The 27,159-nt window shown below is 38.6% G+C and overlaps 1 protein-coding gene across 1 annotated transcript; it reads left to right on the top strand.

Annotated features, from left to right (window-relative positions):
• The first annotated feature begins 4,709 nt into the window (after nt 1-4,709).
• On the top strand, nt 4,710-24,092 carry LOC140981618 (uncharacterized). Its single transcript, XM_073448042.1, has 11 exons — nt 4,710-4,873; nt 4,978-5,141; nt 5,265-5,434; nt 5,921-6,073; nt 10,978-11,137; nt 13,851-13,966; nt 15,076-15,367; nt 15,426-15,668; nt 15,904-16,135; nt 23,788-23,974; nt 24,078-24,092. The coding sequence occupies exons 1-11, from the start codon at nt 4,710-4,712 to the stop codon at nt 24,090-24,092; spliced, it is 1,896 nt and encodes a 631-aa protein (XP_073304143.1).
• The last annotated feature ends 3,067 nt before the right edge of the window (nt 24,093-27,159 follow it).

Here is a 27,159-nt window from a genome sequence, read left to right as displayed (position 1 = left end):
ATGGCCATTTGCACCATTTCTTCTAGATCCAAGTAGTGCCGAAGCTCCACTTGATCTTGAATCTCCCTGTTCAAACCACAAAGAAAACGAGCCATCGTCGCCTCACTATCTTCCTCAATATTTGCCCTAATCATGACTACCTCCATCTCCTTATAGTAGTCCTCAACACTCCTTACCCCTTGCCTCAAAGTTTGTAGCCTCTTAAACATCTCCCTATAGTAGTGGTTGGGCACAAACCTCTTCCTCATGACCCTCTTCATCTCATCCCAAGTTTCAATGGGTCTCTCATTATACCTCCTCCTAGTGGTCACTAATTGATCCCACCAAATGAGAGCATAGTCTAGAAATTCCACCACCGCCAACCTAACCTTCTTTTGTTCGGAGTAGTGGTGACATTCAAACACAAACTCTACCCTCTTTTCCCATTCTAAGTATGCCTCCGGGTCAGATTTCCCATGGAACGAAGGAATCTTCATCTTAATACTACCCATCTTACCATCCTTCCTATTCCCGTCATTTTATCTACCCCGTGTGGCTTCTCTTCTACCTCTACCAACTTCTCTACCTCTTCCATTCCTACCCCAATTTTCATTTTTGTTCTCCTCCTCTCCTCCCAAATCATAATCTTCCTCTTCTTCTCCTCTACCCATATTTTTAGGCTTAGAGTTATCTCCACTAGTACTAACTTCAAGCCTACTCATCCTCTCGTGCAATGGCTCCAACTCGACCCTCATCATCCTACTAAAATGCCCAAACAACGCCTCCATTTGAACCTTAGACAACTCCGGGTTCGAACTATCTCCTATCTCCTTCTCCATTTAATATCAGATTTGTACCTGCAAGAAAACGTTAGTAGAAAACAAAATATTTCTCACCCAAGTCCTCACGGTCACTCAAAAGAAAAGTCGCTCGTCACTCCTCTCTAGTTTTTTTGTGCTCATAACAAATACTCACCGTCACTCCAAAGAAAAAACACTCGCACTCAAATGTTTTCACTCGAATTTGATAGTGCTCTCGAAACTGTTCTCAAGCTTTGTATTTGTATATCAAACAATCAAGTTCAACTTGTGAACAAATGTGATCTACTCACTTGGACTGTGGAGACAAGCAATTTGAAGGTAAATATTATTTTTTTTTTACTGTGTGAGGCACTTGTATATGACCCACAAAAAGGAATAGAACAAGATAAAAAAAGGAAATAATTGTGAATTTTCGGATTTTTGGTACTTTTTTTTTTTTTTTGCTGAGTACTTACTCGAAAATCCTAACAAAAAATCACCAAAAATTTCAAAAACTGACGAAGAACGATATACTAAAAATATAGATCTGAAAAAAGAACGAAAGGATAATAGATCTGATAATAGACGAGATAATAACGTGATAAACTTACTTGAATTCAATGGACCTAAGCTCTGATACCAAATGATATGAATCCTCGTACGATGAAAAGCAAACGAGATTAAATATGAATCACGTCCTCAATTCTATAACGAACAAGGATCGTTGTTACGATGTCCCGATCTTTTGATTCAAGGAATTACGTGATATTCACCCCTAAACGACGCGGTTTAGTAATAAACAATCACAAAAAAAACAATCGAAACTTAATCGAACCTTCAAAGAACTCGTCTTTGACAATCCGCGCAAGACACGATCGACAAACGCCACAAAGTTAAACTTTGATAAGTTTGATTTTTGAAAACAAAGCTAAAGCCTTGAAAAATTGAGAGAAAACTCAAAAACTTTGATAAACTCAATAATAATCTCTATAATGTTCCAATTTTCGTCCATAATATTGTGTACAATCTAAAAGATACTCAAAATCAAGTTACCAAGATAATTAGGATTCTTAACAAGGAAACTAGATTTTCTTCTCGCAGCAGGCGCGCTCGGGCGGCAGAATTTGACCGCTCGAGCGCCAGGTCTTCTGGCTATTCGCGCTCGGGCGGTAGAAAATGACCGCTCGAGCGCCGAGTGTTCTGGAAATCACCTCTTGGTCAGTACGTTTGGCGCTCGGGCGGTAGTATTTTACCGCTCGGGCGCGGGTCATTCTGGATGTTTTCTTCGTTCATCACTTGAATGGTGTTCTTATGACTCCCAAACTTACTCCCATGCATCACGAACCCTTCAGCACTTTGCACCTTGCTTGTAAGTCCTTCTTTATTGCTCATAAGCCCTTGTAGTGCCTCTTTGCATTTCTTTAGCCGTCCTCTCGTGATTGGTCCCTCCGGCAACTCTAAAGGATCCCACGCTTTCCTTGGAGCTTGACCACCCGTGTTCGCATCAGCAATGCTAGCACATAGAGTCTCAATGTTGTCCCGGGTCATAAGGAATAATGGTGTACAACCATAAACTAGGACGTTTCCACTCGATAAGTGAGAACCACTTGGAAAGTCCTATATGAAGGGTTGTTTAGTGCACTCTACCAGGAGCACCTATCTGCATGCTCGGACATCACAATGTCCCCTACCAATGAAACATGGTACTCACATCGCAGATACTAGTCTAGAACTCGAGCGGCCATTATCCTTCTTAGCGGAGGCTGAATCGACTAGGAACTGTTTAGAATATACAGTATTCCAAATATGAGTTTCATGTTACTCATCATATTAGCATTTCATACTCTTTCTATTATTTGTATATTCAAGGACTTTATCTGTAATATCCAAGCCTGGTGAACGGTACGGTTTAAGATTTTGTATGCTTATGGACTTTTTGGTTAAGTTTATGTATAGTTTTGATGTTAAGAGTTGTGATATTTGGTTTATAGTATTGTTGTTTATAGTTGTTGTGTAGTTGTTGTAGCATTGTTGCGATTTAATTCATGGTAATTCGTATGTTGAGCCAATTGTTATGAGGCCAATTGGAGTGGTTAGTTAAGACATAGAGGTGTAACTTTCTTATTTTGAGTTTTGTTCAAATCATTGTGGAAGGTAAGCCAAAAGTGCCCTGAAGTGTGTCGTGTGTTTCGACGTTCCTCCAGTGACACATCTTGAGAGATTTAGCATACCGTTTTACTCCGAACTTCAAATGATCTGATATTTGGAGAGGTTCAAGAAAAGACATAGAGCTACAACTTTTTAGTTTACCATTTTTCCAAATAATGAAGGGAAGAGGCGTTTCAGAGGCAATCTTTGGAGAAGCTGTGCGCAGAGTAACCAGAGTGCAGCTGCACTCTATTGTTCAGTGCACCCGCGGTGACCAGAGTGCACCCGCACTCCAAAATGTAGCGCACCCGCGGTCTACTGTTTCAGATTTTTGGATGAGGTGCTGAAGGCATAGCGCACCCGCGGTCCGTGAACAGTAAAGTCGTTTTTTTGGATTTAAGTGCTTAAATACATGAGTTGGTTCACTTTTCCCTCATTTCTCTCCTCATTCTCGATTTCTTCAGCTCAAGGGAAGCTTGGGTTCCATTTTCTTTCTTTTATTTCTTAGATTCAAGCTTCTTGTTGGATTATTGAAGAGAGAACAAGGTTATTTTGAGTTCAAGGAGTTAAGGTAAACTTGTGGCTTTGATTATTTCTTTGTTTATGGTGTTGGGAGAAGTCTTGGGTATTTAGAGTGTGTTAGCTTTATGAAGTTTATGGTATGGGTTTATGATTTTTGAGATGTTGATGGTGAAGTTTACGGTTTATTGTTGTAGGTTGTGTACCAAGAGAGTAGATTCAAGGTTCCAAGTGTTGTAAGTGGAATTTCATTTCTTGTGCTCACATGATAATATATGTATTGTGTTTCAATGGTTTTAAAGTGTTATTCCCTTCCATTTGATTCATGCTATGTATTAATACACCTTGTTGTATATTAGAGGCATTTTATGTCTCAACCATGTCAAAGGGAATACAAGAGAAAAGATAGTCTTCAAAGTGTTTGTTTTAATGCCAAAGAGAGAATTCAAATGTTTTATTGGATTGATAGATACATAGTCAGAGATTGCATGCAATAAGTTGATCAACGACCATAGGCTTATATCCCTCAGAGTTATCGATTCATATCGATGGGATAGAGGCACAGAGACAGAGATACTATATAGATATCAATCCAACAGAGAAAAGAGAAATACCATCGTTATTGTTATTCATTCTATGATATTCGTGTTTCAGAGTTGATGGTATTTTAATGTTTTCAAAGCCACGTTTTACAGAGTATGGTATATGTACATTGCTATGTAAGAGTTCCACTTGCTGAGTTTCATGCTCATTTCAGTTATTCATGTGATGCAGATAAGAGTGACGGGCCGGGACGTTGATTGGAGCCGGGGTCATATGTATGAAAGATGGAAGGAAGAAAGATATTTTGATATACATGATCAAAATGACATTTTGTATTTTGTTGTATCATTTTATTGATCATGTGTTTATACTTTTGGTTATATATTGAAAATGTATTTTGAATCCTTCCTTCCTCCCTTCGAGAAAAATCTTTATTTCCGCTGTAATTTTACTAAAACGGGTCAGAGCGTTACATTATCTATGCAACTAGCATGGATATACAGATTAAGAAGTGCCAAAACAATAATTTCAAATATTATTAAAATAAAGACTGTTTATACATAGAGTTTCATTGTGAACACTCAGCCAACACTTGGCTCGATGTGCACCTACTCTAACATTGAGTTTGTAGATTATGCACTTATTTGGTGGGATCAATTAGTGACCACCAAGGGAGATGCAATGAGAGACCTTTAGAAAATTGGCTGAGTGAAAAGCGCAATGAGGAAGAGGTTTTTACCAAATCACTACTATAGGGAAATGTATAAGAGGTTACAAACTAGGAGCAACAACTCAAGTGGAGAGGAGTTGGCCGCACCACTCAAGTGGGGAATGCATCAACCTCTTGGCGTTCCAGCGTTGGTAAACGAGAAGAAGGAAAATTGGTGACCAAACCAAAATTTGAAACCAAGCAAGAAGCACCTAGACAAGGAGTGCAAGGTAAATCTGAAACTCCTCTTAATCGTTCTAGAGATATCAAATGTTTTAGGTGTCAAGGAGTTGGCCATGTTGCTAGCCAATGTCCCAATAAAAGAGTGATGGAATTGAATACCTATAGGGATTATGAATCTCATAGTGAGGGAGATGGTGGAGAGGATGAAGATGAGATGCCTGCATTAGAGGATCCTGAAGAGAGATATGGGGCAGTTGTAGGTGAGGCATTAGTGACTATGCGCATTATGAGCGTCCAAGTAAAGGAATGGGAGACTAACTAAAGGGAGAACTTTTTCCATATTAGATGTTTTGTCAACGGCAAGGTTTGCAACCTTATTATAGATGGGGGGATTTGTACCAATGTGGCTAGTTGTGAGATGGTGGAACAGTTGAGCTTGCCTACCTTAAAACATCCTCAACCATATAGGTTACAATGGCTGAATGACTGTGCTGAAGTGAAAGTGAATAAGCAAGTTTTAGTTTCCTTTTTGATTGGAAAGTATATTGATGAGGTATTGTGTGATGTTGTCCCAATGCATGCTTGTCATATCTTGCTGGGTAGATCGTGGCAGTATGATAGGCGAGTGACACATGATGGGTTTAACAATAGTTATTCTTTTGTTATCAAAAAAGAACCCATTGTTTTACTTCCTTTGTCCCCAAAGCAAATAATGGAGGACCAACGAGAAAAGAAAAAAAAGAGATGAGGCCGAAAGAAAGAGTGAAAAGAAAAGTGAGGTGGCCTCAGACATTAAAGAAAAATATATGGTTGAAAAAATGAGTGAACAAAAGAGTGAGATGACCATAGAGATAAAAAAGGAGAGGAACAAAACGAGAGGAAAAAGACCAAGAAAAAAACGTATATGGCCCAAAAAAGTGGCTTGAAACAATTGATACACACTCATGAACCACTTGTGTTGAATCTTTACATGGAGATTCTCCTAAACACAAGTGATATAGCCGGATCCCTTCCGAGCATTGTTGTTTCACTTTTGTAGGAGTTTGAGGATATATTTCCAGAGGTGCTACCTCAAGGACTACCACCATTGAAAGGGATTCAGCATCAAATTGACTTTGTGCTCGGGAGTGCATTACCAAATCGTCCAGCTTATAGAAACAATCCGGAGGAGATTAAGGATCTTCAATGGCAGGTAAGTGAGTTGTTAGATAGGGGTTTTGTGCGTGAGTCCATGTCTCCTTGTGTTGTTCATGTTTTATTAGTTCCTAAGAAAGATGGCTCATGGCGTATGTGTGTGGATTGTAGTGCAATCAATAACATAACCACTAAGTATAGACATCCCATACCTACACTAGATGATATGTTAGATGAGTTTCATGGTGCATGTATTTTCATCAAAATTGATTTGAAGAGTGGTTATCACCAAATTAGAATGAGGAAAGGTGATGAGTGGAAAACTGCTTTCAAAACCAAATACGGGTTATATGAGTTGATGGTCATACCTTTTAGCTTAACTAACTCTCCTAGTACATTTATGAGGTTGATGAATCATGTCTTGCGTGCTTACATTGGGAATTTTTTTTTTTGTTTATTTTGATGATATCTATGTATATAGCAAAAATCTAGAAGAGCATGTTGATCACTTGAGAATTGTGCTAATCAAACTAAGGGCTGAAAATTTGTAAGCTACTTTTAAGAAATGCGATTTTTGTACTAGCAAATTTGTGTTCCTTGGTTTCGTGGTAAGATCACAGGGCATACAAGTGGATGAAGACAAAGTAAGTGCTATTCGAGGTTGGCCAACGCCTACTACTATCGGTCAAGTCCAAAGTTTCCATGGTCTTGCAAGCTTCTATAGGAGGTTTGTAAAGGATTTTAGCACACTAGCATCACCGATGATGGCGGTAATAATGAAGAACGTTCCACTCCATTGGGGCGAGGAGCAAGATAATTCCTTTAATACTATTAAGAAAAAAATAATAAATGCTCCTTTACTTGTTTTCCTGACTTTGCTAATATGTTTGAAAATGAATGTGATGCTTCAGGTGTAGGTATTGGTGGAGTGTTGATGCAATGAGGACGGTCAGTGGCGTACTTTAGTGTGAAGCTTAATGGAGTAGTGTTGAACTATCCGACGTATGACAAGGAGTTGTACGCACTTGTGAGGACGCTTGAAAAATGGCATCACTACTTGAGACCTAGGGAATTTGTGATTCATACGGATCATGAATCCTTAAAGCATCTTAAGGGGCAGCAGAAGTTGAACAAGAGACATGTCAAGTGGGTGGCATTTGTGGAGACATTCCCCTACATGATCAAATATAAGCAAGGTAAGGAAAACGTAGTGGCCAACGCGTTATCACGAAGGTACATACTAATCTCTACTTTAAATTCTAAAATTTTGGGATTTGAGCATTTCAAGGAGTGGTACGTGATAGATGAGGATTTTAAGGATGTGTTTGAAACATATATGTATGGTCCACATGAAAAATTCTATTTGCATAATGGGTTCTTGTTTAGAGAAGATAGGTTGTGCATCCTTAAATCATCTATTTGTGAATTACTTGTTAGGGAGGCACATGGGGGTGGTTTGATGGGACACTTTGGTGTGGCAAAAACTTTGAATTCTTTGCATGAACATTTCTACTGGCAACATATGAAGCGTGACATTGAAAGAGTGTGTGATAAGTGCATTACTTGTAGGCAAGCAAAGTCTAGAACACAACCACATGGATTGTATACACCACTTCCAGTCCCTAGTGAACCTTGGGTTGATATTTCTATGGATTTTGTTTTGGGGTTGCCTAGGACAAAGAAGGGGATGGATTCTATATTTGTTGTCGTGGATAGATTTTCGAAAATGCCACATTTTATTGCTTGTCACAAAACTGATTATACTTCTAACATTGCGGATTTGTTCTTTAGAAAAGTCGTTAGGTTGTATGGCATGCCTAGGACTATTGTTTCAGATCGTGATGTTAAGTTTTTAAGTTATTTCTGGAAAACGTTATGGGCTAAACTTGGCACAAAATTGTTGTTTTCTACTACTTGTCATCCTCAAACGAATGGACAAACTGAGGTTGTTAATAGAACTTTATGAACAGTTTTGCGTGCTATAGTTAAGAAGAACTTAAAGAATTGAGAAGATTGTTTACCATTTGCTAAGTTTGCTTATAATCGTAGCATGTATTCTACTACAAATTATTCTCCATTTGAAATTGTGTATGGTTTTAATGTTTTGACTCCGTTGGATTTGATGTCTTTACCTGTGAGTGAAAGGTTAAAAATGGATGGCAAAAAGGCTGAATTTGTTAGGGGTTTGCATGAGAAGGCCAAGGCCAACATTGAGAAGAAAAATGAGCAATATGCTAAGCAAGCCAACAAGGGGAAGAATAAGGTGGTATTTGAGAAGGGTGATTGGATATGGCTACACTTGCGGAAGGAAAGGTTCCCCGAGAAAATAAGTTCAAAGCTGCTACCTAGGGGTGATGGACCATTTCAAGTCCTTGAAAGGATCAATGACAACGCCTACAAACTCGATCTACCAGTTGAGTATAACGTGAGTTCTACTTTTAATGTTAGTGATCTTTCGTTGTGCGATGTAGATGATGAACAAGATTAGAGTACAAGTTCTTTTCAAGAAGGGGAAGATGATGCAAACATGGTAGGCTAAGTTCCAAAGAAGGCATGGGGTCCTTTAGAGTTGTCGGAGGGGACAATCACGAGGGGACGACTGAAGAGATTCAAAGAAACATTGCAAGGGCTCATGAGCAATCAAGTAGAGCTTGCAAGCAAGGAGCCAAGTCCCGAGGGGTTCGTGATTCACGGGAGCAAGTTTGGGAGTAAGTGGAATGAGGTTAAAGTGCTAAAGTATGAAGAAAATGACTCCGGACCAGAAGCTTCCACGCTAGGGCAGCCAAACATTACTGCCACAGCGCGAGCTCCACGCTAAGGCACCCAAACTTCACCGCCCCAGCGCCAAAAATTTTGTCTAAAGTGCAGGATTCCAGAACGCCTCACGCTAGGGTGGTCAAGCTTCACCGCCCCAGCGCGCCGCCTGCGGAAAATATATATAATTTCCTTATTTTTAGCACTAGATAATTTGGTATTTTATCTTTTGATATCTTTTGAATTTTTAATAAATATTTGGACGAATGTTTACACACTTTACACATTATTGATTATTATTTAGTTTATACAATTGTTCTTGAGTTTTCTTTCAAACAATAGAAGCTTTTGCTTTGTTCAAAATCAATCTTATCAAAGTTTATACTTTGTTGCATTTGTCGATCGTTCTTACGCGGATTGTCGAAGACGAGTTCTTCGAAGTTTCGTCCGAGTGTCGATTGTTTTCTTATGATTATTTGTTGCTAAGCTTTTTCATAGTTTAGAGGTGAATATCACGTAATATTTGATTCAAAAGTTCGGAACAACAACAATGATTCTTTGTTCATTATTGAATTGATGACGCAATTCTAAATTAATCTTGTTGGCTATTCTTACGTACGTGGATTCATATCAAATGTTCCAAGTGATGCGAACACGGATGGTCAAGCTCCAAGGAAAGCATGGGATCCTTTAGAGTTGCAGGAGGGACCAATCACAAGGGGGCGACTGAAGAGGTTCAAGAAATCATTGCATGGGGGGCTTATGAGCAAAGGAGAAGGACTTACAGGCGAGGTGCAGAGTGCGGAAGGCTTCATGATGCATGGGAGTACATGTAGGGGCCAAAGGAACATTATTCAAGCATCTTTTGAACGACCGAGGCTACACGGACCCGATCACAGACCTGTACACGGGGTCCGTGTCCATTACACTCGAGAATGAAGAAATAAGAGCCTACATGGACCCAAGCACGGACCTGTACACAGGGTCCGCGTCCATGACAGTCAAGATCGAGAATTCCAGTGCCTACACGAACTCCATTTCGGACATGTACACAGGGTCCGTGTCCCTTTGCAGATTTGGTGCAGATTTTTCCTTCTTTAGAGTTTTATTTCTTTTGGTAACTAGATTTGTGATATCTCTTAATTATTAACAAATATTTGGACGAAATTTGACACATTATTCAGATTATTATTAATATTTTATCAAAGTTTTAGAGTTTTTTCTCAAAAAAATTCAAAGCCTTGCTTTGTTCCTCAAAGCAAACTTATCAAAGTTTTTAACTATGTGGCGTTTGTCGATCGTTCTTGTGCTGATTGTCATAGGCTTGTTCTTTGAATGTTCGTTCGAGTTTTCGATTGTTTCATTGTGATTATTTGTTGCTAAACTTATTATAGTTTAGAGGTGAAAATCACGCACACACTTGTTTCAAAAGATCGGGACAATAACAAACAATCCTTTTTCGTTATCGAATTGAGGGCGCGATTCATATTTAATCGTGTTTCATTCGTACGAGGATTCATCTCATTTGTTATCAGAGCTTAGGTTCATTGAATTCAAGTAAGTTTATATTGTTCTTAAATTCTCAGATCTTTGTTATTTCTTCGTTTGTTTTCAGATCTGCTTTTTGTTCTATCGTTCTTCGTCAGTTCTGAAAAAAAATTTGGTGATCTTTTTTTTTGTTGAGATTTTCAAGTAAGTACTCAGGAAAAAAAGTACCAAAAAATCCGAAAATTCACCATTATTTCTTTTTGTTCCTTGTTCTATTTCCTATAGAGAGCCATATTAAATTGCCTCTCACAGTAAAAAAAAAAAGAAATTTTTTTTATATATATTCAAATTGCTTGTCGATGCAGTCCAAGTGAGTCGATCACAATTGTTGACAAGTTGAACTTGATTGTTTGTTATACACAAATACAAAGTTTGAGCACCTTGAGGGAACTCTCGAATTTGAGTGAAAATACTTGAGTGCAAGTGAATTTTCTTTGGAGTGAACAATGAGTATTTGTTGTGAGAAAAAAAATATATATAGGAGGAGTGACGAGCGAATTTTCTTTGAAGTGACCGTGAGAATTTGGTTGAGTAATATTTTGTTTTCTACTAACGTTTTCTTGTAGGTACAAATCTGAAATTAAATGGAGAGGGAGGTAGGAGATAATTCGAACCAAGGTTTGTCTAAGGTTCAGATGGAGGCATTATTCTGCATTTTAGAAGGATGATGTGGCCGAATTGGAGCCCTTACATGAGAGGTTGGATAAAATTGAAGTTAGTACTAGTGGAAGTAAGTCAATGCCTAAAGATGTGGGTAGAGGAAGAGAAGAGGAGGAATATGAATTGGGAGGAGACGAAGAGAGCCAAAATGAGAATTGGGGTAGGAATGGAAGAGGTAGAGGATTTGGGAGAGGAAAAGGAGAAGCCGAGCGGGGTAGATACAATGATGGGCATAGGGAAGATGGTAATATGGGTAGTATTAAGATGAGAATTCCATCATTCCATGTGAAATCTGACCCGGAGACATACTTAGAATTGGAAAAGAGGGTAGTGTTTGTGTTTGAATGTCACCACTACTCCGAACAAAAAAAAGTTAGGTTGGCGGTGGTTGAATTTCTACACTATGCTCTCATTTGGTGGGATCAACTAGTGACCACTAGGAGGAGGTATAATGAGAGACCCGTTGAAACTTGGGATGAGATGAAAAAGGTCATGAGGAAGAGGTTTGTGCCCAATCACTATTATAGGGAGATGTTTAAGAGGCTACAAACTTTGAGGCAAAGGGCAAAGTATGTTGAGGACTGCTATAAGGAGATGGAAGTAGTCATGATTTGGGCAAATATAGAGGAGGATAGTGAGGCAAAAAAGGCCCGTTCTCTTTGTGGTTTGAACAGGGAAATTCAAGATCAAGTGGAGCTTCGGCACTACTTGGATAAAGACGAGATGGTGCAAATGGCAATAAAAGTGGAGCAGCAACTCAAGAGGCGAGGAGTTGGCCACACCAATCAAACTGGGGGTTCATCATCTTCGTGGCGATCAAATGTGGTGAAACGTGAGGAGAATAAGGTGGTGACCAAGCCCAAGATTGAAACCAAACAAGAGGCGCCTAAACAAGGAGTGCAAGGTAGGTCTGAAACTCCTCTTAATCGATCTAGAGATGTTAAATGTTTTAGGTGTCAAGGGTTTTGTCATATTTCTAGTGAATGTCCTAATGAAAGGGTAATGATTTTAAATGACTATGGTGAGTATGAATCTCATAGTGAGGGTGATGATGATGAGATGCCTGCTTTAGAGGATTCTGATGAGGGATATGAGGCGATTGTAGGTGAAGCACTAGTAATTAGGCGAATCATGAGTGCCCAAGTCAAGGAGGAGGAGACCAACCAAAGAGAGAACTTGTTCAATACTAGGTGTTTTGTAAATCAAAAAGTTTGCAATCTAATCACAGATGGGAGGAGTTGTACTAATGTGGTTAGTGTTGAGATGGTGGAGAAATTGGGTTTACCTACATTAAAGCATCCTCAACCATATAAGCTTCAATGGTTGAATGATTGTGCGGAAGTGAAGGTTACAAAACAAGTGCTAGTGCCTTTTTCTATTGGGAAGTATGTGGATGAGGTCTTGTGTGATGTGGTACCAATGCATGCTTGTCATATCTTGTTGAGTAGGCCGTGGCATTATGATAGGCGGGTGACACATGATGGGTTCAAGAATAGGTACTCATTTGTTTTGAATAAGGAAACCATTGTATTACTTCCTTTGTCCCCAAAGCAAGTGTTGGAGGACCACTTGAAAAAAAAAAGAAAAGAGATGAGGCAATTGTGAACTAAAAAGTGAGATGGCCTTTGAGAATAAAAATGAAATGGCTGAAAAAAAGAGTGATAAAAAGAGTTAGATAGCAATACAAAATAAAATGAGAGGAAAGAAAATGAGAGGAAAGAGGCCAAGAAAAAAACATATATGGTCCAAAAGAGTGAGTTGAAGCAATTGAAGCACACACATGAACCACTTGTGTTGATTGTTTATAAGGAGATCCTCCATAACATAAGTGTTATAGCCAGGTCCCTTCCGAGCACTCACTTTTGCAGGAATTTGATGATATATTTCCGGAGGAGCTACCTCAAGGACTACCACCATTGAGGGGGATTGAGCACCAAATTGATTTTGTACCCGGGAGTGCATTGCCAAATCGTCCAGCTTATAGGAGCAATTCGGAGGAGACTAAGGAGCTTCAACGGCAGGTAAGTGAGTTGTTAGATAGGGGTTTTGTGTGTGAGTCCATGTCATCTTGTGATGTACCTGTTTTACTAGTTCCTAAGAAAGATGGCTTATGGCTTATGTGTGTAGATTGTAGAGCAATCAATAACATAACAATTAAGTATAGGCATCCCATACCTAGACTAGATGATATGTTAGATGAATTGCATGGTGCATGTGTCTTTAATAAAATTGACTTGAAGAGTAGTTATCACCAAATTAGAATGAGAGAAGGTGATGAGTGGAAAACTGATTTTAAAACAAAATACGTGTTATATGAGTGGATGGTCTTGCCTTTTTGCTTAACTAACGCTCCTAGCATTTTTATGAGGTTAATGAATCATGTTTTGCGTGCACACATAGGAAAGTTTGATGTGGTTAATTTTGATGATATTCTAGTGTATAGCAAAAACTTGGATGAGCATGTTTATCACTTGAGACTTGTGCTAATCACACTAAGGGCTGAAAATTTCTATGCTAACTTAAAGAAATGTGATTTTTATATAAACAAACTTTTCTTTTTTGTTTTTGTGGTAAGCTCACAGGGGATTCAAGTGGATGAAGACAAGGTAAGGACTTCTCGATATTGGACATCGCCTACTACTGTTGGTCAAGTCCGAAGTTTTCATGGTCTTGCAAGCTTCTATAGGAGGTTTGTAAAAGATTTCATCACACTGGCGCGCCTATGACGGTAATGATTAAGAAAAACGTTCCATTCCATTGGGGCGAGGAGCAAGAGAAGTCTTTTAATCTTATTAAGCAAAAATTAATTAATGCTCCTTTACTAGTTTTACCTGATTTTGGTAATACTTTTGTTATTGAATGTGATGCTTCAGGTGTAGGAATTGGTGGAGTTTTGATGCAGGGAGGACGGCCAGTGGCATACTTTAGTGAGAAGCTCAATGGAGCAACGCTGAACTATCCTACGTACGACAAAGAGTTGTACGCACTTGTGAGGACACTACAAACGTGGCAGCACTACTTGAGGACTAGAGAGTTTGTGATTCATACGCATCATGACTCCTTAAAGCATATCAAAGGGCAGCAGAAGTTGAACAAGCGGCATGCCAAGTGGGTGGCATTCATAATGTCTCCTACATCATCAAGTACAAACAAGGTAAGGAAAATGTCGTGGCCGACGCACTATCACGAAGGTACATACTTTTCTCTACCTTGGAGTCAAAAATTTTGGGGTTTGAGCATGAGAAAGAATTATATGTACTAGATGAGGATTTTAAAGGTGTGTTTGAAACATGTATGCATGGTCCACATGACAAATTTTATTTGCGTCATGGTTTCTTGTTTAAAGAAGATAGGTTGTGCATCCCTAGATCATCCATTCGTGAATTACTTGTTAGGGAGGCCATGTGGGTGGTTTAATGGGGCATTTTGGTGTGACTAAGACTTTAAGTGCATTGCATGAACATTTCTGTTGGCCACATATGAAACGTGATGTTGAGCTTGTTTGTGAAAAGTGCATAACTTGTAGGCAAGCTAAGTCTAGGACACAACCACATGGATTGTATACACCACTTCCTGTTCCTAGTGAGTCTTGGATTGACATTTGTATGGGTTTTGTTTTGGGGTTGCCTAGGACTAAGAAGGGGAGGGATTCAATATTTGCTGTTATTGATAGATTTTCGAAGATGACACATTTTATAGCTTGTCATAAAACTGATGATGCTTCTAACATTGCGGACTTATTCTTTAGAGAAGTCGTTAGGTTGCATGGCATGCCTAGGACTATTGTTTTCTGACCGTGATGTTAAGTTTTTGAGTTACTTTTGGAAAACATTGTGGGCTAAACTGGGCACACAAAATTGTTGTTTTCTACTACATGTCATCCTCAAACGGATGTACAAACTGAAGTTGTTAATAGAACTTTAGGACACTTTTGCGTGCTATTCTTAAAAAGAACTTAAAGAATTGGGAAGATTGTTTGTCATTTGTTAAGTTTGCTTATAATCGTTGCGTGCATTTTACTACCAATTATTTGCCATTTACCGATCAGAGGAGGACTGAGACAGATTTGTTAGATTTGATTACTAATCCTTTTGATAGTTAGATATGTCTCCTCGAAGAATCACAGAACAGGGTAGTACTTCCAATAATCCGATGGATGTGACAGCGTCACCCATGGAAACACTGTTGAAAAGATTTCAGTCATTTAAACTGCCGACTTTGAAAGGCACTGAGACGTCTATTGACTATGAGAGTTGGCTTGTTGATATTGAGATGCTGTTTGATTCGCTTGATTATACAGATGAGCATAGAGTCAGACTGATTTGGCATCAGTTGCATGAGGTTGCAAAGAGTTGGTGGCTTACAACCAAAAGAGCTTTGGAGCATCGAGGTACGACTATTACTTGGAAAATCTTTAAAGCTGAGTTTTATCAACGATTTTTTTCCAGTGTCGTACAGAAAGGACAAAGGTGCAGAGTTTGCCAACCTGAGACAGGGTCCTTTGAGTATTGAAGAATACGTAGCCAAGTTCTCTACTTTGCTGCGTTTTGCTCCTCATGTTGCTGAGAATGATGAAGCTGTGGTTGATCATTTCATCAATGGGCTGAATCCTGATATATTTACATTGGTCAATACGGGACGACCAAATAACTGTGCTGATGCTTTGAACAGAGCAAAGGGAGCTGAAGCAGGTTTAATTAAACAGCGAGGAACTTCATAAGTTGCTCAAACACAGAGACAGCAACAACCTCCAGTTCAGTTCCAGCAACCCCCTCCCAGATTTGATAGTGGCAGTAGCAGCAGTGGAAAGAAAGATAATCTGAAAGCCCGAGAGAAACAATTTAAGAAATCTTAAAGTAGTTCATCTAGTTCTAGTGGCTCACGACAGACTGGTTCTGGCCAGAGTTATACAGGGGTCTATTGCAGAACATGTTGAGGGAGACATCCCACAGCGCAATGCCGAGGAGTGTTTGGTATTTGCAACATCTGTAGACAGCCAGGACATTTTGCCAAAGTCTGTCCCTAGCGAGGTTCCCAATGATCCCAAGGAGCAGAATCATTTGGATAAGTTGCTCAGGTTGATAGACGATCATCTGCTGTTCACTCTTTCCAGCCATCACCTGCCCAGTCACAGCCAAGGCCCAGAGGAAGCCAGACTGTTAGCCAACCTCCGAGACAGCAGGCCAGAGTGTTTGCATTGACTGAAGAACAGGCCCAGGAAGCACCTGATGATGTAGTTGCAAGTAACCGTTCTCTTTGTGGTTATCCTGCATATGTATTGATTGATACTGGTGCATCCCATACATTTATCTCTGAGCGCTTTTCATTGATGCATGCTTTGCTTGTTGAGTCGTTATCTGCTGTAGTATCTATCTCTTCACCTTTGGGGAGAGGTCTTATCTCAGTAAATTATGTTAGAAATTGTATGCTACAGTATGACGGGCATGAGATAGAGTTAGATTGTATTGTACTCGGTTTGTCTGATTTTGACTGCATTATCGGTATTGATATACTGACCAAGTACAGAGCTACCGTAGATTGTTTCCAGAAAATTGTAAGATTCAGACCAGACATGGCTGATGAATGGAAATTTTATGTTAAGGGTTCCAGAGCTCGAATTCCTTTGATATCTGTTTTGTCTATGACTCAATATTACAGAAAAGAGCAGAGGGATTCCTTGTGTATTCAGTAGATGTATTGAAATAGAGCCATTCATTGGCAGATTTGCCAGTGGTATGTGAGTTTACTGACGTCTTTCCAGATGAGATTCCAGGTCTGCCTCCAATTCGAGAAATAGACTTCAGCATTGAACTGATGCCAGGTACAGTGCCTATTTCAAAAGCTCCATACAGAATGGCACCAATTGAGCTGAAAGAATTGAAAGATTAGCTAGAAGATTTACTGGCCAAGGGTTACATCAGACCGAGTGTTTCACCTTGGGGTGCTCCTATACTGTTTGTCAGAAAGAAAGACGGTTCAATGAGACTCTGCATTGATTATTGTCAATTGAACAAGGCGACGATAAAGACTAAATATTCTTTGCCTCGTATTGATGATTTATTTGATCAGTTGCAGGGTTCTTCTATTTATTCCAAGATTGATTTGAGATCTGGATACCATCAACTGAGAGTCAGAGATTCTGATATATCGAAAACAGCTTTCAGAACAAGGTATGGCCATTATGAATTTATAGTCATGCCATTTGGTTTAACGAATGTTCCAGCTGTATTTATGGGTTTGATTAACCGTATATTTCAGAAATAACTTGATGATTTTGTGATTATCTTTATTGATGATATTCTGATTTATTCAAAGAATCTGACTGATCATGCTATGCATCTGAGAATTGTATTGAAGACTCTGAGAGCTGAGAAACCGTATGCAAAGTTATCGAAATGTGAGTTTTGGCTGAAGCAAGTTGTATTTCTGGGACATATTTTATCTGGAGATGGTATTTCTGTCGATCCTAGCAAAGTTGAGGCTGTGATCAATTGGCATAGACCGACATCAGTGCAAGAGATATGCAGTTTTATGGGTTTAACAGGCTGTTATCGTCGATTCATTAAAGATTTCTTGAGTATTGCGGAGCCGATTACTCAGCTAACCCAGAAGAACACTCCTTTTGTTTAGTCAGAGGCATGTGAATCTAGTTTTTTGGAGTTGAAGAAGAGATTAACCAGTGCTCCAGTTTTGACTATTCCATCAGGTACTGGTGATTTTGTTGTTTATTGTGATGCTTCTCATATGGGACTAGGTTGTGTTTTGATGTAGCGAGGACATGTTATTGCTTATGCCTCAAGACAGTTAAAGCCACATGAGACTCGCTACCCGATTCATGATCTTGAATTGGCTGCCATCGTATTTGCTCTGAAAATTTTGAGACATTATCTATTTGGTGAGAAGTTTGAGAATTATTCTGATCACAAGAGCTTGAAGTATCTGTTTTCACAGTCTGAACTGAATATGAGGCAACGAAGATGGCTTTATTTGCTGAAAGATTTTTATTGTGAAATCAAATATTACCCAGGGAAGTCAAATGCAGCAGCTGATGCACTGAGTCAAAAGGTATGTTCTCTATCCTTATCGACGATTGGTGTTTCACATTTGATTGAAGATTGCTGTCTTTCTGGGTTAGTATTTGAGACAGATTGTAAGCCTTTGAGCCTCTATACTATTCAAGTTGAACCAAAACTGATGGTGAGAATCAAAGAAGCACAGAAATGCGATCAGACTATTCAGAAGTCGATTGAGCTGGTCAGATCAGGGCATCGATCCGAATATCAGGTTCGTGATGATGTGTTATATGTTACTACTCATCTTGTTGTTCCAGATGTTTCAGATTTGAAACAGCAGATTTTGACAGAAGCACACTGTAGTCGATTTAGCATTCATCTTGGTGGCATAAAGATGTACAATGATCTGAAGAAACAGTTTTGGTAGAAACAGATGAAATCAGATATTGCAGATTTTGTATCCAAATGTTTGAATTACCAACAGGTGAAAGCAGAAAAGAAGAAACCAGGAGGCCTATTGCATAGCTTATCTATTCCAGAATGGAAATGGGATCACATTTCCACGGATTTTGTGACGAAGCTACCACGATCCTCCCGAGGTTGTGATGCGATTTGGGTCGTTATTGACAGATTGACCAAATCAGCGTGTTTTATTCCTTACCAAATGACGTACATACATGATTAGATGGCAGAGATTTATGTCAGAGAAGTGGTGAGATTGCATGGTGTGCTAAAGTCCATTGTATCAGATCGTGATCCTCGATTTACTTTACACTTTTGGCACAGTTCGCAAGAAGCTCTAGGTACGAAATTAAAGTTTAGTACTGCATATCATCATCAGACAGATGGACAATCAGAGAGAACTATCCAGACATTGGAAGATATGCTTAGAGCTGTAGTGCTAGACTTTGGCACTAGTTAGCAAGATTCTTTGCCATTATGTTAATTCTCGTACAACAACAGCTATCAGACGAGTATAGAGATGAATCCGTTTGAAGCGTTGTATGGCAAGAAGGGCAGATCTCCTCTATACTGGGATGATGTTTCAGAGGTACCTGAATTGGGACCTGATATTCTTCGAGATATGACGGAGAAAGTAGAGCTGATTTAGAAGAGAATGAAGACAGCTCAAGATAGACTGGCCAAATATGCAGACATTAGACGTCGACCATTAGAATTTGAACAAGGAGACAGAGTATTTCTGAAGATTTCTCCTTTCAGAGGCATTGTCAGATTTGGAAAGAGAGGGAAGTTGTCTCCACGATATATAGGTCCGTATGAGATTCTTGAGAAGATTGGTGATCGTGCATATCGACTTGCTATTCCACCGTCTCTATCTGGAATACATGATGTTTTTCATGTATCGATGCTGCGGAAATATCTTCCTGATTCTTCTCATGTTCATCAGCCAGATGAGGCCTAACTCGATGAAACTCTGAGTTATGTTGAAAAGCCAATTCAGATTCTTGATCGTAAAGAAAAACAACTCAGAACGAAGACTATTCCGCTTGTGAAAATTTAGTGGAGTCGTCATGGCATTGAAGAAGCTACGTGGGAGACTGAATCAGATATGAGATAGAAATTTCAAGAGTTATTTCACTGATGTGAGTTTCTTCTTTAGCTTATGTTATGTCTTCTTATCTTATATAATGTGATTGCGATGCGATTTCGGGGACGAAATCGCATCTTAGAGGGGGAGAATTGTAATGCTCGAATTTTATCCTGTTAATCCGAGATTAATTATTTGATAAAATTATGTGATGGACCACTCCGAGACACAATTTGGGGAAGCATATGATATTGCGTGGTGTGAGACCAGAAGGTCTCGCGCATATGCGTGAGTAGCACATGCCGAGGCAGGAGACCTCGCGCATATGCGCGAGACATGGCGCGCATATGCGCGAGAAAGATGTTTGTACATGCACCGAGACAGTAGGTCTCGCGCATATGCACGAGCAGAGGACGCACATATGCGCGAGAGCGTGAATTCATGATTGCCGAGACAAAGAGTCTCGCGCATATGCGCAGGTGATGGTCGCGCATATGCGCGCGACGTGCAGATTGAATAATTAGCCACTTGTCTCCACTATGCAAATTTATATGTAAATTTCTCTTGTCCTTCAGATAGCAGCAAGGAAAAACCGAGGGAATCCATAGCTAACTCCTCAAGTGTCCTTCGATTGTAGAATTGTGATTGTACAAGATCCGGCCATCTCATTTTCTCTCCGATCATAATTCCGTGCTCCTCTCGTCAAGAGCTTCAAAACGATATAAGTTTTCTTCCTTTCCTGCATGGTTCGAAATTGAGATGTTGGTGAAATCTGACTTTGATTGATATTCTGTATTCTTGAGATATTAGACATCGTAGAATCGAAAACGGATCCAAGAACGGACAACGTATGAAATTGTTCTCATTTTCCAGATTACATGTGATGTATATTGTACAGATTCGGAGAGTTATGGCTTATATGTGTTGATGACTATGATTTGTTAAGATTTATCTCTTATTATTGGCATTACCTGTATATCGAGTGTAACGCCGTTGACTGATTTCATGAAATAACAGCGGAATTTAAAATTTACTTAAAGAAAAGAAGGAGTTAAAAATTCTCTTTACATAAATACATTTTCAATATATACATCCAAAAGTAAATACATGATCAATAAAATGTTGTATCAAAATACAAAATATCATTTTGTATTGATCATGTCAAAATGCTAACAAAATATCTTTCTTCCTTCCATTTTTTGTACATATGACCTCGGCTCCAATCAACGTTCCGGCTTGTCACTCTTATCTGCATCACATAAAATAACTGGAATGAGTATAAAACTCAGCAAGTGGAACTCTTACGTAACAATCTATATATATCATACTCTTTATAACATGACTTTGAAATCATTAAATACCATATAACTCTTGAAACATAGAATAACATAGTATAACATGACTATAACGATGGTATTTCTCTTTTCTCTGGTGGATTGATATCTAAATAGTAACTCTGTCTCTGTACCTATATCCAATCGATATAAATCGGTTACTCTGTCGGGATATAAGCCTATGGTCGTTGATCAACTAATTGCATGCAACCTCTGACTATCTATTTATCAATCCAATAAATCATTTGAACTCTCTTTTGGACATTAAAACAAACACTTTGAATACTCATTTCTTTGGCATTCCTTTTTATATAATTGAGACATATAACAGCCTCTAATATACAACAAAGTGTATCCATACAAAACATGAATCAAGTGGCTGGGAATAGCACGTTAAAACCATTGAAATACAATACATATACTTCATGTGAGCACAAGGAATGAATTCCACTTACTACCAATGGAAAGCTTGATTCTAATCTCTTGGTATAAATCCTACAACAATAAACCATGTATTAAACCATCAACAACTTAATAATCAAATAACCATACCATAAAACCCATAAAACCAACACAATCATAAATTCCATGATTTCCCTCAACACCACAATCAAAAAATAACTAAACCACAAGATTATCTTAGCTCCTTAAATCCAAAATGATCTTGTTTTCACTTCAATAACCCAACTAGAAGCTTGAATCAAAGGGACAAAAGAAAGAAATGAGAACCCTAGCTTTCCCTTGAACTGAAGAACCGAGAAGAATGTAAAAGAATGAGGGAAAATTTGTGTCTCAACCAATTATAAGCCTTCAAATACCCAAAACACGTTTTTTGTACTGTGCTGGGCGCTCACACCCACGACAACTTCGGGGCGCTATTGGCTTGTCTTCCACAATGGTTTGAACAAAACTCAAAACTTAAAAGTTACACCTCTATGTCTTATCTAACCACTCTAATTGGCCTCATACCAATTGGCTCAACATACAAATTATCATGAATTTAATCGTAACGCCGCTACAATAAAACTACACATCATCTATCAACAATACTATGAATCATAGATCGAAATTCTTAACATCAACACTATACTTAAACTTGACCAAGTAGTCAATAAACATATGAAATCTTAAACCATACAGTTCACCAATCTTGGATATTACATCGATAGTCAGCAGTTATGCCGTTGAAAACTAGATAGATTGAGTATTGATCAAAGCAAGCCTTGATTTAATTTGTATATGAATGGTGATATTGTATGTTTTGAATGTCATTGCCAGATTGAGTGTTGACAGCTTCGAATTCAAGACTTCGACTTCGTCAGAGCGACAAAAGAAAGGTATAAGTCAATGTTAATCCGGGAATGATAACTTAAGTAAGATGTAACTTGAGTTTCCCTAAAACCACAAACTTACTTGTTATTGTTTTGATACAGTTGAATTCCTTGCATATTTATGCTTGTTCTATTGATTTATAGAAAGGCATAGAATAGAAGACAGATATTGTGACAGAGTTATTGGCAGAGGTGCCAGGTCACTGGACGTTTGGGTTATATCGATGTGCTTAAGAGACAGATCAGTCCCTATTGTAGATTCTTCTATATAACAGGCCGAAGTCCAGGAATTAGAACGTACCGCCACCTCGAGGGGAGAGTAGGTGGGAGATTTGTTACGTTCTTATTCAACTGGGATCCCTAGACTAGATAAGAGTCGCTAAGAGTTTGACCTAGAGTCGAGTCAAAGATTAAGAGTTAAAGAGTTTGATTTATAGATTTGTATTGATTATATTACATAGATTATGATACATGTCATTGATATCAGCTTTATGCTTTTGTATATGATTATATGAAATGCATGTATACATTGTTTATACTGAGAATGTATTTCTCACCGGAGTTATCCGGCTGTTGTTGTATTTTTATGTGTGCATGACAAAAGGTGGGACATGATCAAGGTCAAAAAGAAGATGACAGATCGAGATTAGAGTGGTGATTCGGACTTAGAAGTAGAACTAGTCGTACAACTCTAATATGTAGTTGATGAACAATAGTGTATGACTTTCCTTTAAACATGTTTTGTATTTTGAATCATGTTGCAGATATTGAACTTGATTTTGTTCAATAAATCAAAGAAAGCATATATTGTTGTAGTATTTTCAACACTTGTTATGATGGGCTTGCCTTTTAAAAAACAAATAGATCTAGTTATATAATTTATCCATTTAATCCCAAAGAGTGATTAAGAAATGAATTAGCGTTCGGGTCCTCACAGAGCGTGTTTGTGAAAAGTGCATAACATGTAGACAAGCTAAGTCTAGGACGCAACCACATGGATTGTATACACCACTTCCTGTGCCTAGTGAACCTTGGGTCGATATTTCTATGGTATTTGTTTTGGGGTTGCCTAAGACTAAGAAGGGGAGGGATTCAATATTTGTTGTTGTTGATAGATTTTCTAAAATAGCTCATTTTTTTGCTTGTCATAAAACTGATGATGTATCTAACATTGCAGATTTGTTCTTTAGAGAATTCGTTAGGTTACATGGCTTGCCTAGGACTATTATTTCTGATCGTGATGTTAAGTTCTTGAGTTATTTTTGGAAAACATTATGGGCTAAACATGGCACAAAATTGTTGTTTTCTACCACGTGTCATCCTCAGACAGATGGACAAACTAAAGTGGTTAACAGAACTTTAGGAACACTTTTGCGTGCTATTCTTAAAGAGAATTTAAAGAATTTGGAAGAATGTTTACCATTTCTTGAATTTGCTTACAATCGTAGCATGTATTCTACTGCTAATTACTCGGCATTTGAGATTGTGTATGGTTTTAATCCTTTAAATCCGTTGGATTTGATGTCTTTACATGTGAGTGAAAGGTTAAATATGGATGGCAAGAAGAAGGCTGAATTTGTTAGGAGTTTGCATGAAAAGGTAAAGGCCAATATTGAAAAGAAGAATGAACAATACGCAAAGAAGGCCAACAAGGGGAAGAAAAAGGTTGTGTTTGAAAAGGGTGATTGGGGGTGGCTGCATTTGCTAAAGGAAAGGTTCCCCGAGAAGAGACGTTCGAAGTTATTGCCTAGGGGTGATGGTCCATTTCAGGTCCTTGAAAGGATCAATGACAATGCCTTCAAGCTCGATTTTCCAGGTGAGTACAACTTGAGTTCTACATTTAATGTTACTGATCTTATGTTGTTTGATGTAGTTGATGAACATGTAGTTGATGAACAAGATTTGAGGACAAATCCTTTTCAAGAAGGGGAGGATGATGCGATCACGGAAGGCCAAGATCTGAGGAAGACATGGGACCCTTTAGAGTTGCTAGAGGTATCAATCACGTGAGGACGACTGAAGAGGTTCAAAGAAGCATTGCATGGGCTTATGAGCAAGGAGCAAAGAGCCGAAGGGTTTTGATGCATGGGAGTGAGTTCGGGAGCCGAAGGAACATTATTCAAGTGATAAATAGTGAAGACTTTTCAAGAAATTTCGAAGACAGTCCGCCCAGGCGGACATAAATATCCGCCCGAGCGCGAACATTACGTTTCGAAAAAAAATTCCCGAAGGCTTTCCGCGAGGACGGACATAAATTTCTGCTCGAGCGCGAGCTGGTTGCGAGAATTTCCTAGTTTAGAGTTTTCTTTATTTTGGTGACTAGATTTGATATTCTTTTGATATGTAAACATATTAGGGATGAAAATTTGTTAGATAGGTGCCCGTCGAGCCCAGTGTTGGCCGAGTGTTCACAATTAAACTCTATGTATAAGCTATCTTTAGTTTAATAATATTTGAAATTATTATTTTGGCACATCTTTATCTGTATACCCATGCTAGTTGCATAGATAAAGCCCTTGAATATACAAATAGTAGAAAGAATATGAGATGCTCATATGAGGAGTATCATGAAACTCATATTTGGAATACTGTATATTCTAAACAGTTCCTAGTCGATTCAGCCGTCGCTAAGAAGGATATAGGCCGCTCGAGTTCGAGACTAGTATCTGCGATGTGAGTACCATGTTTCATTGGTAGGGGACATTGTGATGTCCGAGCATGCAGATAGGTGCTCCTGGTAGAGTGAACTGAACAACCCTCCATTAAGGACTTTCCAAGTGGTTCTCACTTATTGAGTGGAAATGTCCTAGTTTATGGTTGTACACCATTAGTCCTTATCACCTGGGACAACATTGAGACTCTATGTGCTAGCATTACACTTTGACTTGGTTACCGACTCTCATGGGGTAATCAGGTGGCAAGGTTGGGTGTTTTGGCGAAACATATAGGAGGCGATGCATTGGAGTTGGGGATTCACCGCTTACCTTCGGGTATGGATATCCTATGTGTATGTAGTTTGAAATCTCTGATTAGAGTATGGTGGTAATTATGAAAGGGGTTTCATAGATTACACAATCGATGCAAATACGACATGACACATAGTATCGATTCATTGACAACTCTCGATATACCAATGGTTGTCGAATCGGTCGGGATATATGAGATGAAGGGACCGTATTGTACGCTAACCATAATTGAATGGTTCTTGCAGGCACTATCATTTGATACCTAGAGAATCATGTAAGCGATGCTTCTAGGCGTTTAACATTATTGGTTGGGTACTATCAGACTTGAGTTCTGACGTTCTTGTTATCAAGGAGTTGATAATTAAGAATAGAGCAATTGGGGTATGCTCGTATAAGGACATGTTTAGTCCGAATCACATGGAGATGTGAACCCACAGCTAGTTGTATCAATGAACCATTGAGGGCCACACAAGTACTAGCTTTCTAGATCCCGTTGAGAAGTAAAATTGTTCAATGTGTTGAACAGCTTATAAATGAGTTTATAAGCATAAGGAAAAATAGAAGTATGACTTCTATGAGGGAAATGTAACTTTTAATTTGTGGAAGTGTTCCTAAATTAAAAGTTGGCCAAATAAATAATGTATTTGAAAATTGTGATTTTCATAAACATTATTATGGACTAAATTAAATTAATTCAAGTGTTGAATTAATTAAACACTAGTGGACCTAGTAGAGTCCAAATAATTTAATTAATTCAAGTGTTGAATTAAGTAAATAACATTGGGCCTTGTAGAACCCAATTGTAAATAATTATTCAACTAGTGGGCTTGAGTTAAATCAAGTAAAGTTTAAATGGTCTCGAATTTGTTTGAGATATTTAAATAAAATTCCATGGGCTTTGTAATTGTTACAAACCCAAATAGAATGCATGCATGGGAGGTGAAGGGTTGGGAGTCAACTTTTTCAATATCCAAGGCATGGCATGCACATACCTAGTCTAACTTTTTCAACAACCAAGAAAACACTCCTCCCTCCTCTATATACTCACCATGGCCGAAATTTTTATCACATTCCTCCTCCATTTATCTTTCTTCAATTGTTGAGGAAACTCTCACTTCTCCTTGAAAAATCTTCTTATTTTTCTAGTGCAAAATAAGAAGGGTTATAGATAGTTGGTGGTGGGCCTAATTTTGAAGGAAGGAAGGAAGCTTGTAGATTGTCTACCCTCAAGAGCTAAGTTGTTTAAATCTTAGTTGGAGCCAAACATCAATCTCAAGAGATTGATAGGTATATTTCTATAAACACCCTATGTATGACATTTTGGTGTTTTTGTATTTGCTACACATTCTAGTGAGGTGTTCGAATTTTTCCTTGTTGAAAAACAATTTTAAAACTTCCATTGCGTATTTGAACACCTATAACCGATCCCTTTCAAGTGGTATCAGAGCTAAGGATACTATTTTGTGTAGCATATACATGATATTATGTTGAGGTCGATTTATAACCGCATGAGATGGATTTTTTGCTACAAATCGAAGGTCGTTTTTGGGGATAATTTGGGCAGCAAGTTGCTGCCCATTTCGGGCAGCTCGGGCTGCCTGTAGGCTGCCCAAAATGTGCAGCCCGAGGGGCTGCCCGAACAGCCCCTTGATTTTAATAAAAAAAAAAAATTGGCATGTTGGCCGGAATCTGGCGACGGAGCTCCGGCGACGGCAATGACGACTAGGGTTTTTCAAAAGGTATTTTGAAATATCAAAGTGTCATGGGCCTTGAGTAGTTGGGCCATTGGATGGCTAACATATTTGTGAAATTTAAATGGGCCAAAATGTTTTTGGTGAAAAATGATTTTTTGGGCCCTTAAGTTTAAATTTACAAAAGGTTGCAAATATTTTCTAATGAAATAAATAATTGAAGTTGGACTTTAATTATTTATAGTAAATGGTGATTTACAAGAAATTCGGTTATAAATAAATTAATTAGAAAGTAGAC

Source organism: Primulina huaijiensis, chromosome 7 (assembly GCF_012295235.1).
Source record: "Primulina huaijiensis isolate GDHJ02 chromosome 7, ASM1229523v2, whole genome shotgun sequence".
Taxonomy (NCBI): Eukaryota; Viridiplantae; Streptophyta; class Magnoliopsida; order Lamiales; family Gesneriaceae; genus Primulina; species Primulina huaijiensis.
Note: the sequence above shows the minus strand (reverse complement) of the source record. Positions and strands in the feature narration are given on the sequence as shown.

Coding starts and splice junctions, on each gene's coding strand:
- LOC140981618 (XM_073448042.1), top strand. CDS start 4,710: ATGAGGAAGAGGTTTTTACCAAATCACTACTATAGGGAAATGTATAAG. Junction 5,435..5,920: donor TTGGAAAGTATATTGATGAG/GTATTGTGTGAT, acceptor TCACTTTTGTAG/GAGTTTGAGGATATATTTCC. Junction 6,074..10,977: donor TTAAGGATCTTCAATGGCAG/GTAAGTGAGTTG, acceptor TCTGCATTTTAG/AAGGATGATGTGGCCGAATT.